Raw genomic sequence first — 17,173 nt, 5'->3', positions numbered from 1 at the left:
ATTTCAGAGCATCCTACGACTGGGTAAGCATTTTAGTTTAATTTACTGTTTCTCGTACACCATGATTAAGTGATAAAATTACTTGTACACAGTGAGTTGTTGGAGCCCTACGGCCTGTCCAAAGCTTGCACACAGTCATTTAAGGCATTTGAAAACCCAGGCGGGTACACATGAAAGTTGACGCCCCCCGGCGAAGAAGGATACATTTTTTGGTGAATTAGAGGTACAATTAAATAACAAAGTACATATAAATATATCATATGAAATTGTTAAAATGTTTGATATTAAATTAATTCTCTTTCTTTCAACAGAAAGAGTTTCAGTGGCAGCCCGAGGATGAGCGTGACGTGAGGAAATGTGGGAGAAAAACGCCCGCAAAAGTCCTCCGACATGATGAGCGCTACAAGAAAGAGCTCAAGGAGTGTACCCGCCAAGGGAGACAGATGTCTAGACCCGTCTAGATGACTCCCGATTTCTGGACTGGACTCCAGGAATACTGGCAGCGTCCCGAGCTTGAGGCTTTTTCTACACGAGCACGTGCCAACCGGATGTCCGAGCCCGATGGGGAGGGTACAGGGATCAGTAGGCACGTGGGCGGGTCTCAGTCGACTCGTATCCTGCAGCAGTATATGGTATGTAATTAACAAATAATTGATGAGAATAAGGCTTGTATTAATGGAAAAGTAACATAGTACAAAACATCCAAGAAAGCGCAAAAGAGAGCAAACAAAGATCGAGCCTCATTATGTAATTAACAAATAATTAAGTATAGAAATTAAATTAATATCTTGACTAATATAACTTATCACGAGTTTATATAAATGCATCTACAGAGCTTGGAGGCTGATTTTCCCCAGGATTCACCGAACTATGCCACCTTCCTCCTCTCCGCCTCCACATGTACCCCGACGGAAGTTATACATCTCCGATAGATGCAAGAATTGACGTAAAGTGTTTAAGTTTATTCAAATATCTAGTGAATGTATTTATTTTCTAACAATTATGCATTGTTATGTATGAATTAGGCCGAGGTTCATCAAGTGGCCGCTGCCACAGGACGACAGAACCGGCTAGACGAGGTGTATTTGGAGGTGGTGCATCCGGATAGGTCATGGATCTACGGCGTCGGGAGTGCCGGGCAGAGTCAGGCTAGTAGGGGGTCTATCCGCAGCACGGGCAGTTCTGCGGTGTCTCAGCAGCTTTATGAGACACGGATCTCCACGCTGGAGGAGCGATTGGCGGCAGAGCAAGCACAACGCCAACAGATAGAGGAGTGCATGGCGGCAGAGCAAGCAGCACGCCAAGAGATGCAGGACCGCATGACTCAATTGGAGGCGTTTATGAGGATGTATAATGCTCAGCCACCTCCAGCTATTGATGCCGATGATGATGATGATGATGATGCTTAGAATTATTAAAACTATATATTTATGTTTTCAAACAAAATTACATTTGCATTTTCTTTTCAAATTTATGTTGTATTGAACTATATATTTCAAGTGCTTTAATTATTAAAACTATATATGTTTTATATATTTACGGCAATGATGATGATGATTGCATTTAACATAAACAAATAAATTTAAATCACATTATAATAACCAAATTAAAACACTTTGGGTAAGGTTAAAAAAAATTAATTAATTAATTAATTAATTAATTAATTAATTAATTAATAATTAAATATTAATTAAATATTTTAACCGACGATAAAAATAAGGACCGAAACGAACTCGATCACTAATTAACAACATATTTCAGGTATTATCTCCACATATTCAAAGATTATAATAATTATATGAGTGAGTATATAGCATTTAAATGAATTAATAGATGTAGATATATCAATAATACGAGTGTTCTGTACTGGTGACCACTCGAAAAGAATTTCAAAGTTAAGCGTGCTTGACACAGAGCACAAGCAAGATGGGTGACCCACTGGGAAGTCGGGTCACCGACGGGGAAGTTCGTCTAAAGTATGCAATACCGTAAAAATACGGAAATAAATTGTGGATATACAATAAAATAAATAAATAAATAAATAAAATAAAATAAATAAACTAAAAAAATTACCGAGGGCCCTCGGCTAGATAAGCGGCCTCCCTCCGGCAAAGAACCACCGGACGGCGGTGGCTTGTTACCGACGGCGTTCTGCCGCCGCCACTTAGCGGCGGTAACGTCGCTAGTTTTCCGGCAAGGTCGCCGGACTCCGGTAGATATCTACCGACGACAAAAACGCCCTCGGTAAGTAGCGGCGGTGGTTGCCGCCGTTAATTCTCCGGCCTGGCTCCGCCGTTTAACGCGACAATTCGGCGGCATCGCCGCCGTTAACGGCCGACGGCGTCGTTCGCCGCCGTTAATGTTGTTGCCGGATGAACAGTTTAGCGGCGGAATATTGCCGCCGTTATCGCCGCCGGTAGCACTGTTTACCGGCGGCCGTCTTTTTTTACCGACGTTATCACCAATTTTTTTGTAGTGTAATTAAGTTATTGGCCAACGAAGTTTCGAAGTTAGGCAAATTTCAAAAAATTAAAAGTTTATGAATTTTTTGACCAAAAAAATAGATCGGTTTAAAATCAAAATTTGCATATAGTTTGTATATTATATACAATTAATCTTTTTAGTTTTGTAATTGATATAGCACAAAATGAGTTTCTTTTTGTGCATGTCAATTTAAAAAATAAAATAAAAATTATCTAGCAGCATTCAACGAGCCACGTCACAATTTCGAGCGCTGAAAAATGAACTTAAGACATTTTTTATACGAGCAATTTTGGGGTTTTGATTTCTTTTTACTTATAATTCGGGACATTTTTGATAAAACGGGTATTGTTTGAAGTTTAAAGTGATATTTATCCTTTTAATAATTATTAATTTATAACATTAACAGAGCCTATATATTTATATATGAGTTCTCAACAAAATTATTATTTTAAATTGATGATATTTTAACTAACCCAAGTTGGGATCGAAGAAATTTATTCATAAAATTTATTAATTTATTGAATATTTATTTAACGAGGTTTTACTATAGTTGTTGAATCAAATTGACTATATTGCTAATTAAAATTTTTTAAATATAATAAATCATATCTCTATTTTTTGTTTTATAAAATAAAATAACATCGATTATACATACAATTTACATTCTTTTTGCTAGTTTATAAATTTTATAAACAATAAATGATGTCCACAACTAGATATAATACACGAACAAACACATTGTTGATTTTCAATCATGTACATATTATATATTTAATTGTTCACGATCAAGTAATCTCTTGTGACTTTCATATACACCTTGGTTGGTTAACTGCAAAATCAGGAATAAGAGCATCCGCATTGGTGTTACATGATAGCTTACTTTATGAGGGGGGACCACATGGTGTAAAGAGACTGTATTGGGGTTACATGATAGCTTACATGATAGTTTTAGTTTTGATTTTTCCATTTTTCATTTAAGTTTAATTTCATAAATTTAAAGCACACAATTTACTTCAAATTTAAATTGCATTAATTTTGAAATCCTAAAAATTACATAAAACTTAATAAAATAAAAACAAATCCTACAAATAACTATTCCGGTCCTAGAGGTTCGAACGTGCCCAAACATGCTCCATCAAATCATATTGGAGCGCGGCGTGCAACTGCCTATCTCGGAGAAGGGTATCTCGTTGCACATATTCCTCGAATGAAACTGGGGTTGCTCAACCACTCTCCGTCGAGTCACTGCTAGACGCCCCATGTCCCGCGTCGTCATCTCTCCAATTGGTTGCTCCTTCACCTTTGTGCTCCACAATCATGTTGTGGAGAATGATGCAACACAACATGATGTCCTGGAGGTGCTCCAGGTACCAATTCCGCGTGGGACTGCGAATGATTCCCCACCGAGCTTGAAGGACTTCAAAGGCACGTTCGACATCCTTTCGTGCCGATTCTTGCATCTTCTTGAACCTCGCCTCCTTCTGATTTGTCGCCATCGGTGGACTCTTAACGAAGCAACGCCACTCCGGATATATGCCGTCGCGCACAAGTAGTAGCCCATCTGGTAGTAGCGATGGTTCGCCTGAAAGAGCACAGGCGGGGCAGTTCCATCCAACACGTCGGCGAAGAGAGGCGACTGGTTGAGAACGTCGATGTCGTTGTTCGAACCAGCGACACCGAAGAAGGCATGCTAAATCCACAGATCGTGGGATGCAACGGCCTCCAAGATCAAGGTTGGCTCCCCTTGATCACCGCATATATATGCGCCGTGCCACGCCTTAGGGCAATTCTTCCACCCCCAATGCATACAATCAAGACTCCCGAGTATCCCGAAAAATTTCGTGTCGCGCCTCGTGCATCTGGGTAAGGCGTGTGATGTCCTCCGGCGTTGGACGGCGCAGATAATGGGCTCCAAAAGCTCGGATGACCGCCTTGCAGAACTTCTTGAGGCATGCACGCCCGGTGGAGTCGGCGACTTTGAGATACTCGTCAAAAGTATCCGCATTGACGCCGGTGGATAACTGGCGGATAGCCGACGTGCATTTCTGCAACGGCGAGAGAGAGTCCCGACCTATTGCATCAGTGGTCATCTGGAAGTAAGTATCTTCACCTTGAATAGCCTCGACGATACGCAAGAACAACTCCTTCTGCATTCGAAAACGCCGTCGGAAAAATGTAGGTCCGTATGTCGGATTGTCGTTGAAGTAGTCTTGCATAAGACGTAGATGAGCTTCCTCTCGATCACGATCGACGTAAGACCGGGGACGTTTCACACGTCCCGCCTCCAGCACCGGCTGGGCGTAGATGTGAGCAAGCAATTGTTTCTGCAACTCTATCTCCTCCATGATCGAGTGAGCTACACCGTCGGATGAATCAGACAAAGAACCGTGGTCGGATTCTGCCATTGTCGGAAGAAAAAAGAAGAAAAGGCTTGAAGTGTAGATTGAAAGAGGAGAATTGTGGAGTGAAAGTGAGGAAGAAGAAGGAGGAAGATGGAATACAAAGAGAAGAAAAAATTAAAAAAAAAATAAATAAATAAATTCGAACGGTCAAATTTGGCACGAAAACCGAGGCTTGTCAAAGTTGCCTTCAAAATCAAAATTCAATTTTTTTTTTAAAGGTGCGTGTACAACACGCGCCTATTTTCAATGGTTGTGAGGGCTACACGATAGAACGTGTAGCCCTCGTGTAAGTGTGGGCCGCATCGGCTTACACGATAGCAGCCTTACACGAGTAGGCTGCTATCGTGTAACCGATGGAGATGCTCTAATGGGTAAGGTCGGTCAGCAAGGAAAAGTGGGGCCGGGCGATCGTGGATGCACTATTTCAAGTGACTGCAAACTCCTCGAAAGACGAGAATAAAGGAAGCGGAGGCTAGAATCCAAAGCATCGAGTTTTCTTATTATATTCCAAGATTAATAAGAACCTTAACTCTACATGAACTCCAAACTTACAAATATTCAACTACTAATAGATAGGTTACAATGACAAACATAAAAGTATGCATATATCCCTCGAGCCAAGCTGGTGTGTTTCGGCTACAAGTCGACCTCCACTGTCCTCGCTTCCTCTGCCTCAGAATTCTCATCTAAGCCTATCGCACATCACATCGTTAGAGATCAATTCAAACACACAAGTATCTTAATGAAGACTTCATGTTATATATGCATTTCTTGATACTATCATCAATATACACACAGTTTATACATGTTATATTTGATGTAATGTGAAAATGTAGTAGAGAACTCTAAACTCCTGGTGCTCCGATAAAAAAAAAAAAGTCAATTTTATTTGAAAGTTTTCGTACCTTGGAAGCAAGAATAAGGTCGATGAGCATTCGGAGATCAATCATCAAATAAAAGCTCGAACATGATGTTGTTGTCGTTTTGCTTCATATGTAGTTTGTCCGCAAGAATATCATTAGCACATTCAATAGCTGATTGGTTGGCATTGCGCAAATGCAATTCTTGGAAAGTTGAGATGTCAGCCAGCTCAACTGGAATTTCCCTCAGTTTCTCACATTTGGACAGCATAAGGCGCTTGAGTTTCGGGAAGTGAGCGCTTGTAGATTTCCAGTGTATCAAATGTAAGCTTTCAATTTTCAAGGTTTTAAGATTGGGGAAACCTTCATCATGGACCTCCCACTTGTCCCCCACGAATGCGTCATTTTTCAGCTTCAGCTCCTCGAGTTCCTGCAGCGATCCAAGGATAGAAATATGCTTCCAATCGAGAGAAGTAGCAGACAATGTTAGACTCCTCAGGTTCGGAGGGAATCGCGGGGGTTGATCAAATAGTTTGCTCAAGTCGTCTTCATCTTTTGGACTTGTTACCTGGTTTAGCAGCTTCAGTTTTTCAACCTTAACCAATTTGCTCAACAACTCATTCTTGCCATCAAGTAGCAGTAGTCCTAGTTGGCCACAGATGCCAAGTTTCTTCAAATTGGGGAGTTTACTGAAGAATTCTTGGGTAGCAACTTTTGGGTGAAATCCCGCAGAGTGTTTGAAGGCGTTCATCTTCTTCAGAGGCCTTACTTTTTTTGGGCAAAGTAGCGGATGCATTCGTCTGGAAATGCCTTAGCTCAACCATCTTCAAGATATCTGCTTCAATCTTAAGGGTGCAAGATGTTGTATGAACTGTAAGAGTCTGCATGTTTCGAAGTTTGGAGATGGCTTCTGGAAGAACATCCCCGTTGAGCGAAAGGGTGACGTACCTCAAATGAACCAGCAGGCACAAGTCACTGTGAATTTTATTGACCTTGATAGGCTTAGCATCCAACACCCTAAGCAGCTTGAAAGCTGCACGGATGATTGAGATGTTTTTCCCGTGCAAGGTAACTTCTGTGTCGGAGTGAGAAACAAACGAGCGGAGACCGATCTTCAAAGTTTGATGTCTCGAAGAGATCAATTTCTCGATGAACTTGGAAATATGGGCATGAATGCAAATGCGGCGATTTTTCTTCACCTCATCGATTGGAGGATAGAATCCTTCTGGCCCAGAATTCCTGAATTCCTGGAGAAAGTTCTCCCCATCAGCAGCGGATTCTTTTTTGCAGAAATTGTATATCAACTCATTAATGCTGCACGTTTTAGCTGAACCATCGAGCCTTTTCTCTTCAATTGAGACTAAGTTCCTCTTAACTAGCTCCTTCAAATACTCTTCTGCGGTCTCTTCCAAGGTGACACTATCCTTCCGTGGTATAAATCCTTCTGCAATCCACATGTGGGCCAATTTCGAAACGGAGAACTTGGACTTGCGAGGAAATATTCCCAAATAGAGAAAGCAGGCCCTCAGATGATAAGGCATTTTATTGTAACTTGAGGGCGTGAACGGAATGATTCCTTCCGAAAAATCGTCCCATTCTTTTTTCCTCCGACCCGGTTCTTTTGAATGTCGATCCTTTTCGGCAAGAGCGTCGCCTGCAAAGTCTATCTTCTGTGGGAGGCCGTTACAGTTGGCTGCAATGAGTTTCCCGGGACGTTCCAACCCGGGAGGGCAGGGACCTCCCGAGAAAACCCGCCACTGGAGCAGGGACCAGCTTTCCCCAAGTTCCAGTGGGTTTAACTTTATGTGAGAATCATCTGCGACAAACGCAGCCAGATCATCGTTATTACTGGTGATCAAGATTTTACTCCGTTTATCACTCTGTCCAAAGGCGCTTCGAAGCCTTTTGAAGTCATCTTTGCTCATTTCCGGCACATTATCGATGACAAGCAAGAATTTCTCTCCGGTTAAGCAACTCGCAACTTGGTCGCATAACTCCCAAAGAATCTTTGGAATTGGGACGTCGTCTGGGAGTTTATTTAGGCGTCTTAGAACCACAAGCAATATGTTTTTGGGCGTTGGGTTGTGAACACTAACCCAAATGTGTTTGTTGAAGTCCTGTTTCCTCATCTTTGAATCGTGAAACATTTTAGCTGCGAGTGTAGTCTTTCCGATGCCGTGCGTACCAGTAATGAAAATCACATCAGGTTGTTTTGCTTCTCCAATAAGACGTTGTCTTAGTCTTTTCTCCTCCTCTGCGAAAATGGGCCCATACTCTTGTATTGGTGGCTCTCCCTGTTCGTAAACTTCCAGGATAATTAAGATTATGCCACATAAAAGCTAATTAAAGAGACAAATAGTATAGGAAAAGGAGAAATCAGATAATTTTATAATTTAAGGTCTTAAATGTTTTCTTTCTATGTATATTGAAGTTGGGATGTCTTTATTTACAATATTTTCAAAAAAACTAAGCTAGGTATGTTCCAAAGAATTCACCATTAACTATAAATATTTATGTAATTTAGATAAATCCTAAGATAATTTAGAAAAGAATTCTAAATCTCTCAAGTACTTTAATGGATCTAAAACCATCATCTAACATTTATAAATATGGATTCTTGAAAATCATTTGTAATAATCATACCAACCGCATTCTAAGTTCTTTGGAAATAAGAGATTCACCTTAAAATTATTCTCTCTAAAACTACACACACTACATTCATAATATTCATCTACATTACGTCGAGGGTGTTTGGCTAAGCTTATTTTAAAGAGCTTATAAGCTCTTGGGGCTTATAAGATGTTTCAAGAGCTTATAAGATGTAATTTTTAAGAGCTTATACGTGATCAAAGTGTTTGGATAATTGAACTTATAAGCTAGAGAGAGAATTTTTTTTGCTAGAGAGAGATAATTTTTTTTTTAGAAAGAAAAAATCGAAGAAAAATGAACTTAAATGATATATGATGGAAATAATAAATTATAGTTGAAAAATATTTGTAAAAATATTGTTGCATATGAGATTATAAAAAAAATAAGTTGGAGTAGAGGAACTTATTTTTTGGAGAGCTTATTTTTGGAGCTTATAAGCTGTTGAGGAGTTTATTTTGCTAAACACTTTGAAGGAGCTTATAAGCTCTTAAACAGCTTATAAGCTATTTTGAGGAGCTTATAAGCTCAGCCAAACACCCTCTAAATCAATCACTACATCCAAAACACCATTTCCACATTTTCTAACAATGTCTTGTATGTAAGTGGATACATCTAAGAATTATATAAAAAACTAATCTAAAATTGCACATTCACCTAAGTAATTAAGTTAGACAAAATTGCCAGCCTATATGTTTATGAAACTGAAAATGCCAATCGGACTCATTTTGTGCATTCCCCAAGTTTTTAAGAGCGACGACTAGCTCTGGCGTGACTAGTTCTTTGTCCTCAGTCGTTACATAGGCCAAGCTAAAACGAATTTTTCTAAGCCATACTTTTAAACAAAATGGTATTCGGTCTTTTTCTTTTTTTTTCTTTTTTGATTTTGGGGAAGGGGGAGCGGTGGGGTTTGATCCCTGAACCTCACTGTTCGTAGATAGGAGCTCGCACGCTCACTCAAACATCTTCCTTTCATTTTATTTAGGTTCATCATCAAAATATTTTCCTAATCTATTTTTAATCATTATGTTAATAATCTTTACTTTTGTAGCATTCATTTAATATAGAACTAAATTTTATTAAGATTGGTGCAATTATCTCTTAAGAAGATATTTGAGGGACAATAAGTATTTCTCTCTCCATCCTCATAAAATATATTCAATTTATCATTTTCGTCCGTCCTCATAAAAGTATGTGTACCAAAATGAAAACATCATTTATTATGGAGAGGCCAAAATAACAAAAAAAATCATACTTATCTTAAATAGAGGGTGTACTATTTTTAAATTCGAAAGTAGTACTCCCTCCGTCCATGATTTAATGCCCTATTTGGGTGTGGGCACGGAGACTAAGAAAGCTGAAAAAGGTGATGTGGATGAAATATAAGGGTAGTTGACTAAAGTGATAAAGGTGTTGTGAGTGGGTCCACTAATGACAAAGTGTAGTAAATATAGAATATAAAAATGATAAATGTATTTTAAGGTGGGTCCATTAGTGGCAAATGGTAGTAAATATAAGAAAAGAAGAAGAGTAAAATGGTACAAAAAGCAGAATATGGCATTAAATTGTGGACAAATTTTTAAAGGCAAGTAGGGCATTAAATTGTGGACGGAGGGAGTACTTTTATATTTAGAACTTTTAATTGGGTTTCACATTTTACTAATTATCTATAAGCTTTGTGTTGTAATATCAAAATATAACAAAATATGTTCCATATTTTCTTTTTTCACTTCTTTTTTTAATAAATTAACAATTAAATACTCTTTTTTAATAAATTAATAATTAAATACACAAATTTAAAAACAGTGTGAAAGTGGACACGAACCCAATATTTTTGACTTTAGACATTAATCATTGTACCGCTAGCCCAACACACACCTCTTTCTTCCCTTGTTGATACAGAGGGAAGTGAGGTTTATATTATCTCAATTTCACCTTTTCAACTTGAGGTTCATCATGGATCTAATTAAGAAAACGTAAATATATAACAGATGAAGAAGAAGCATTACCTCATATTCTGGGAGTCCTTCATTATCAGTAGCGTGGGCCGTGTCTTTGTCACGTTCTTCGACTTTCTGGCGAATTTTATTGACGCTTTCGGCGACGGATTTGATGAGCTGCGCGATTTCGACGACGGGTTTGGCTGACTTTTTGATCCCCGAATACCACTTGGACTCTCTGTCCGCCACTTTGAAGGCGAAGGAATCGATGGCATCTTCAGCTTTGTAAACGCTGTCGCGTACTTCTCTCAGGAGAGTTCTATCGATAAGGTTGTTGCTCTTAGGCTTTTTAATGGCGTCTTCAAGATATTCTGTCAAGAATTTGTTGTCCCTCTCCAGCTCCTCCAACCGGACCGCCGCCTCGTCGATCAAAAGTTTCTGCTCATCCAGTTGCTGAATGAATCTTCCCACCAAGAACTTCACTGCTTCAATGGCAAGTTCCACTGCTATAGCTTCCATTTTGTGGCATATATCTCCTCTCTCCAGATCTGTGCAATATTTGATAGATGTACACACTGATGGAGCGCTTGATGAGTATATTAATTTCTGCCCCCTTGGTTAAAAAAATAAATACCACAAGGATATTTTGGTCATTTAATTTTTCTTATCCCATTTACTACTACTATAATATATCTAGGAAAATTATAGTTTCACACCTGAGTTATTGAATGTTTACCAGAAACATCCAAACTGACATAATTATAAATAAATATCTAAATTGATGAGATTTCAACAAAACTAGATTCGTACTTTGTGTGTGTGAAATGCACGATAATATTTATAAATAGTCCATTAAATTATGTTAAGATTAATTCAAAGCTTATAAATTTTATGACAACTTATAATTTGTTACGAGTTTATAAGCTCTTTTAATATGTTTGGCAAAAATAAGCTTCTAAATAACTTACAAGTTTTAAAAATAAATTCGCCTAAAAAATGTTTTTTATCAATTTATTTTTCTATAATCTATGAAACAATTACTTTATAAATATTATTCGAATATGGTTTGTAATTTTCATTATATATTCATCCACCTTCGAATTTCTATCCCTAACAAGTTTTTCTCTCTCTAGCAACAAAATCTTTCTCTAACTTATAAACTTAATTGTCCAAATATTTTTACTTGAAAAATTATATCGAATAAACTCTTAAAACATCTTATAAACTCTTTAGAGCATCTGCATTGGGTTTACATGATAGCCTACATGATAGCTTACTTAAAATTAATAATGAATATTGCACCAATAACCTTGAATTGTCTATAATTACAAATTTACCACCAACTCAATTTAAAATTAATTTTAAATTGGTTTTAAATTGAACATTTATTATTATTATTATTATTATTAATTATCGATTTCTCAAATTATACATAATTACAATTATCTCATGAAATAACAAAATGTCCCTCGGTTAAATTTTGATCAAATGAAATCACTCGTGAAAATTATTATTTAAAATGTTATAGGTAGTGAAACTTCGCGGCTGTGATGATAACTCATTTTTGATATATTTGTGTTAAAATTCACGTTAGTGTATGATCGTCGTGAAATCTTGTTATGATTGAAAATTGAATTTTGGGACATTCTAGCTAATTAGTTTTGTGATAGTTTGGATATTTAATCGTTATTATTTATGGATTGAGATATTTTTGTTAAAATATCAATATTTAGGATATTTGGTTATAAATTTATATAGCAGGATAAATAAGATAAAAGATCATTAAGAGAATTGGGTACTATATTCTAATTTTCCTAATTTAACTATTATGCATTTTTTTTCTTTCAATTTTTTCCTTAATTGTATTTATAAATTATCACTTAATTATGCATGTGAGTTGTTAGAACATGGAGTAGTTGTTACAAGTTGACTTGCGCACTCTAGTTGCTTAAAACTATTCATTGTTAGAAAGTCTGATCTACGCATTCAATTTTATGATTTTAACCCCAGCTAAAATCTCACGTTATTAAGTAATTATTTCTATTAAAAATATCCCCCAGTTGTGGAGACGTGATCACCCGTGTTGACGGGATTATATTTATTCAACCTTAGACATCATAAAAACGTACTCCCTCCGTCCCACTCCAATAGGCTCACTTCTTTTGGGCACGGAGATTAAGAAAACTTATTTTTTATTAGGAAAGTGGTAGTAAAGTGGTGTGGTCCACACCAATTAAGTACAACTTTTTTACCCAAAAAAGAAAATGAACCTATTGGAATGGGACGGAGGGAGTATATCTTTATTGAAATATTTCTACATGATATTTTATTGTTTGGACAGGTTGTATATACAACATGGCCTAATCCCATGATCTCTAACCTAATTGTACATTGGTTAACTTTCCCGGATCGAGTTTTGCATCGGCCATGAAGTATTAAAAAAATACATACGTTCTTATCCAGTGGTCATGCTAATATGCTATTGCGCTTTGCACGAATGATATAAATTAAAATAACTTATTTATATCATTCCGTTGATGTGATAGATTTTGAAACGAATGGCACAAAAATACTAACTTGAAACAAATGATACAAATGGATTTTTTCGCACCATTGATGCCAAGTCTTGCGCGCCAACACTTGACGCGAATGGTACGAAATAACTCATTTGTACCAAGTGTTGATGTGACAAGTCATGTAATGAATGGTACAAAAATTAGTATGAATAAACTAAATTTGTGCCATTCGTTCCAAAAAATGGTGCAATTTGTTCCAACAAAAAATAATTAGCCTTCGTTTGTTTCCAACAATTCCAACTACATTAATTCATAAAACAAAATTTGAATCAAAAGAGCAAAATAACATGAAATCTCGCAAATTAATTTACATTTAGTTTTCTTTGTAGATGTCAAACTATATCTTACAGATCTCGATCAGATATACATATTTATGATAGAAATAATGGAGGCGGCCGCGGGGCAGTCACGAGAGATGGTGGAGTTTACGCGATTTTAGAAAGATAGGCGCTGGTGGTTCCACCGATTTATATGAAGGCATTGGGCATCGATGACAGTAAATTAGATAAGAGGATGACTTGGTGCAGATGATAGCAACGAAATGGCCGGATTTTCGGGGGGTTTCTCTAGATAGAGAAGAAGAAAGAGAAACTAAAAATGTATTTGCAAAATAGGGATTTTACATTTGGTCTAAATGATCCTAAAAGTTTACTAAAAATTTTACAAACTAAATTTATGAACAACTATTAATTTCCAATCAAGCTACAGAAAAGGACACTTGATCAGATTATTGATTCCAATCCCAAGGACCAGATTGCGCCGGAATGCTTGAGCAATTTTGCAAAAATAGTCGTAACATGCTTTAGAGACAAGGGGATTGATCAACCGTTCATCATCGTTTGGACATTGGAGTTCGCAATGCAGCTCCAAGTATTGGCGGAGAGCAGAACTAATGTTGCAGCGTATGGTGACAATAACAGCGACGAATTTACCGCCATGTCGTCGTTGCCATTGTTGGGTATAATATAGGATTTGGCGCGTCTAACATATGTTAGATGTGTTAGGTCCGGAGGGTCTCGAATAGGTGTATGTGGGGGGGGGTGGAAATACACCTATATGTTATTTTCGATCTTTACAAGAGATCAAAACGACACTTCAAACACAAACTCAAACACCTGTTTACTGAAAAGAGTTTTGACCAAAACAGGGTTGACGATTGATACTGAATACACTTCAGTAAGGAGTTATCAGTTAAGTCAATAGACCTTAACTGATACACGTAAGGCTTCAGTCGAGTTTGATAAAAAGAGATGTTATGAATCTTACTGACTATCAGAAGATAGATCAGTCAGACTGATAACACACGCAGCGGAAAACTTTTGTTTCGCAATAGCCTATGAGTTAAGCGCGTTGTTAGTCTTTAGGTTTCTCTTTGCTATTAATCAATTTTCAGTTAACGAAAGGAAGAGCACAAGTAAGAAAGTAAATACTGAAAGCTGTAAATAACACAGAGATTTTTATGTGGTTCGGAAAACACTTTCTACATCCACGGTCGGTTGATCAGACCAACAACTTCACTGGGCAAGTGCTTATGGGTGCACTGCAAACCTGAACATGTGCTTACGGGTGCACACAACCTAAACAACTGAAGATCCAATCTTCAGTACCAACACACTTTGTTGGATTTCTCACTCCTAGCACGCACTGGGCACTAGGATCTCACGGAGACAGAACACCTTTCTGAACTCCTTAGCAACACAAAAACTTAATTCAGTAGGTTGAAGGGAGGTTTGAAAACTTGTCAACTAAACTTCAAAGAACAAGTTCTTTGCAGTTAGTTTGACCCAGGCTTTGGATAAACGAGGTTTGCCTAAGGTCTAAGAGAATTTATGTAATCAGTAGTGACTGATTTTTGGCTTTGGGATTCTCTTCTTCGATTCAAACTTTGGAGAGTCTAGGCTTTAGCTGAGAAGCAATTTTGGCAGCGTTTCAGCTTATGTCGTTAAATCGGTGAAGATTGAAGTGATCCTCGAGCGCTATTTATAGGAGAAGTCTTGAATAGATTCGTTGGCGGAGAAGATCTTCAAGATTTCTTCCGTTAGAGAGTAATTTGAACTTGGGCTGAGGCTTCAATCTTCGAGGTTCCTTGTTTGGTGAGAACGACTATGTTGAGGAGCAGGAGATGCGACATCTCTGAAAAGGTAATCACCAAAGATGAATGACCTCTGCAGAGAAAGGACGATCCTGAGATCTCTGCATTTAATGCGGCTGTACTTCTGGAGTGCGTGGCTTCCTTTGAACGTTGGAGGTTCAGTCCGAGGAAGAATATTTAACTGATAATTGGCTTTAGTATCAGTCCGCTGATTCCACGTGGCACGCATTAAGTAATCAGTCAAAACTGATTTTTCGATTGATGCTTCAGTCGGCAACTTCAGTCTTCAGTCTTCAGTCTTCAGAACTGCAACTAAACTAGAAAAAGAACTCTAACACTTGAGTTCGAGCAGTTTTAGTCTATTACAAAATAAACCTATTGATTTTGGTATCATCAAAACAAGGATTAGGATATTTCATTAAGTTCCCAACAATTTCCCCTTTTTTGATGATGCCAAAACCACACAACAGTTCTAAGCAAGAAAAAGACTGAACTCAAAGTACAAGTTATTAAACAGGGTTAATATTATTCCCCCTTAACAATAGAACCTAAAACTTGTACTCAGAAGAAAGAACACAACAGTTCAATAAGGACAAGACAGAAAAATATTAATCAGAGCCTGGACAAAGAGTCATTATCTTCAGGTTGAGATAAAAAAGAAGTTATTTTCATTTAAGAATAACTGATGAGAAATCAGTTGAGGTACAGAGCAAGACATACAAGGGAGCATAAACAACAAAGAAAACACATGGGAAACCCATGGACTCCAGCAGTCTGCTTGTCTGCGCCTTAAATTTCTTGATCTTCATCTTCAGTCTTCATGTTCCTAAGCTTGTTCATTTCACACTTATTTTTCATTGACTTGAGGTATTTACTGAAACGTCATCCTTAAAACTTCTGGTGATCCTTTTGCTTTACCATCTTCAGTCTTTCGAGAAGATGCAGGGAATCACCTTTCAGAAGGTTTTTCACTGACTTCTACTTTCCCCCTTTTTGGCAACATAAAAAAGAGAGCTGATGATGGAAGCTATGATCAGACGGTACCCAACTCCTAGTCTCAAAAACTCGTGAGAGGACTTGAGAAGATGATGAGTCCAGAGATGCAGAAGAGGAAGACGCCAGTGGGGAGAGAAAGATGAGAAGGGAGACGGAGAAGTGAAGGAGAGCGAGAGGATGAGGGAGACGGAAAGATGAAGGAGGCTGCCTTAGAAAAGGAGAAGGCTGCCGTGGAGGGAGAAATAGAGGCTTAAGAAGAAGAAAGAGGGGACGGGGATGGAAAAAGAGGGAGAGTACGGGAGAAGGGCGTGAGAAGGAAAAATCGAATCAGTGATAGTCGTAAGGACTAACACTGTTGATTTACCGGCACGAGGTCTTTGAAGAAAGGACCATGTGCGGCTGATGATGTCGGCAGACAACGAGGGAGAGCTCGTTGTTGTTGCATGCCATGGAGGTGTACAAGATATCTGAAATAAACTTGATAACCTCCGGAAGCTTAGAAGCTTCTTGGCGCCAGGTATGAGGATGGAAGACACTCGCGTCGCTGGATATAAGTGAGGGTAGAAACAAGCTTGACGTCGGAGAGACGTTGAGATCTGGTGAAGACCAAGTATGTGAGCGTCATTCTCCCACTCCATGACTTCGTAGTCATTGATTTCTTCTTTGTCGGAACAAAATTTTTATCTGCAACTTTTTGAAAGATTGAAATTTTTCTCACAGAGAAGGCTGTGGAGAGATGTTAGTTGATGCAGAAAATAAATGAAGACATCGATGCATATATAGACCATATTACCAAGAAAGAAGATGAATTTTTTTTTCGAAAACTATGCCTAAAAAGTTTTTGAAGAAAAATTTCACGTCCGCCGTCACTGTAGATGACGAAAGCTTCAAAATGAGAGAAAGATCATTGCATTTTGTCAAATTAATGAGATTCTCAAGATGTTCATTTCAGAGGCAAAAGGTTGGAAAGATTTTGAGTAAGATCAGGACAAGTTAAATCAAATTTCAAATCCTCTTAAAAGTACTTGTCCTTCACGGATATTTCATTTTCCAACAATCAGTTAAAGATTTTGAAATAAACTGATCAGTTAGAGAAAGCTTTTGAAAACAAACAAAAGACTCATAACTGAAATAACTGATTTTCAAGGTGTAAGTTGAAGATACTTACTGATCGACT

The 17,173-nt window shown here is 37.9% G+C and overlaps 1 protein-coding gene and 1 long non-coding RNA gene across 3 annotated transcripts; one reads left to right on the top strand and one right to left on the bottom strand.

The window, feature by feature from the left end:
- Window positions 1-5,359: 5,359 nt before the first annotated feature.
- Window positions 5,360-11,126, bottom strand: LOC131004451 (late blight resistance protein R1-A-like). Of its 2 annotated transcripts, XR_009095019.1 has the most exons (3): window positions 10,402-11,126; window positions 5,792-8,040; window positions 5,360-5,578 (listed from the first exon to the last, which is right to left on the bottom strand). XR_009095019.1 is itself a non-coding variant. In XM_057931147.1 (2 exons), exons 1-2 carry the CDS (start codon window positions 10,849-10,851, stop codon window positions 6,433-6,435), a joined length of 2,058 nt encoding a protein of 685 aa, XP_057787130.1. In that variant the 5' UTR covers window positions 10,852-11,126; the 3' UTR covers window positions 5,360-6,432. The 2 variants fall into 2 exon arrangements, 1 of the variants encoding a protein (XP_057787130.1); XM_057931147.1 differs by having other exon boundaries at window positions 5,360-8,040.
- LOC131004452 (uncharacterized) lies at window positions 8,060-10,990 on the top strand. Its single transcript, XR_009095020.1, has 2 exons — window positions 8,060-9,686; window positions 10,007-10,990. It is a non-coding gene; the product is annotated as an uncharacterized LOC131004452 (long non-coding RNA).
- Window positions 11,127-17,173: the final 6,047 nt, after the last annotated feature.

The sequence above is a fragment of the Salvia miltiorrhiza genome, unplaced genomic scaffold, assembly GCF_028751815.1.
Source record: "Salvia miltiorrhiza cultivar Shanhuang (shh) unplaced genomic scaffold, IMPLAD_Smil_shh original_scaffold_399, whole genome shotgun sequence".
NCBI lineage: Eukaryota > Viridiplantae > Streptophyta > Magnoliopsida > Lamiales > Lamiaceae > Salvia > Salvia miltiorrhiza.
The sequence above is the reverse complement of the archived record's forward strand: the minus strand, read 5'-3'. Positions and strand labels throughout refer to the sequence as shown.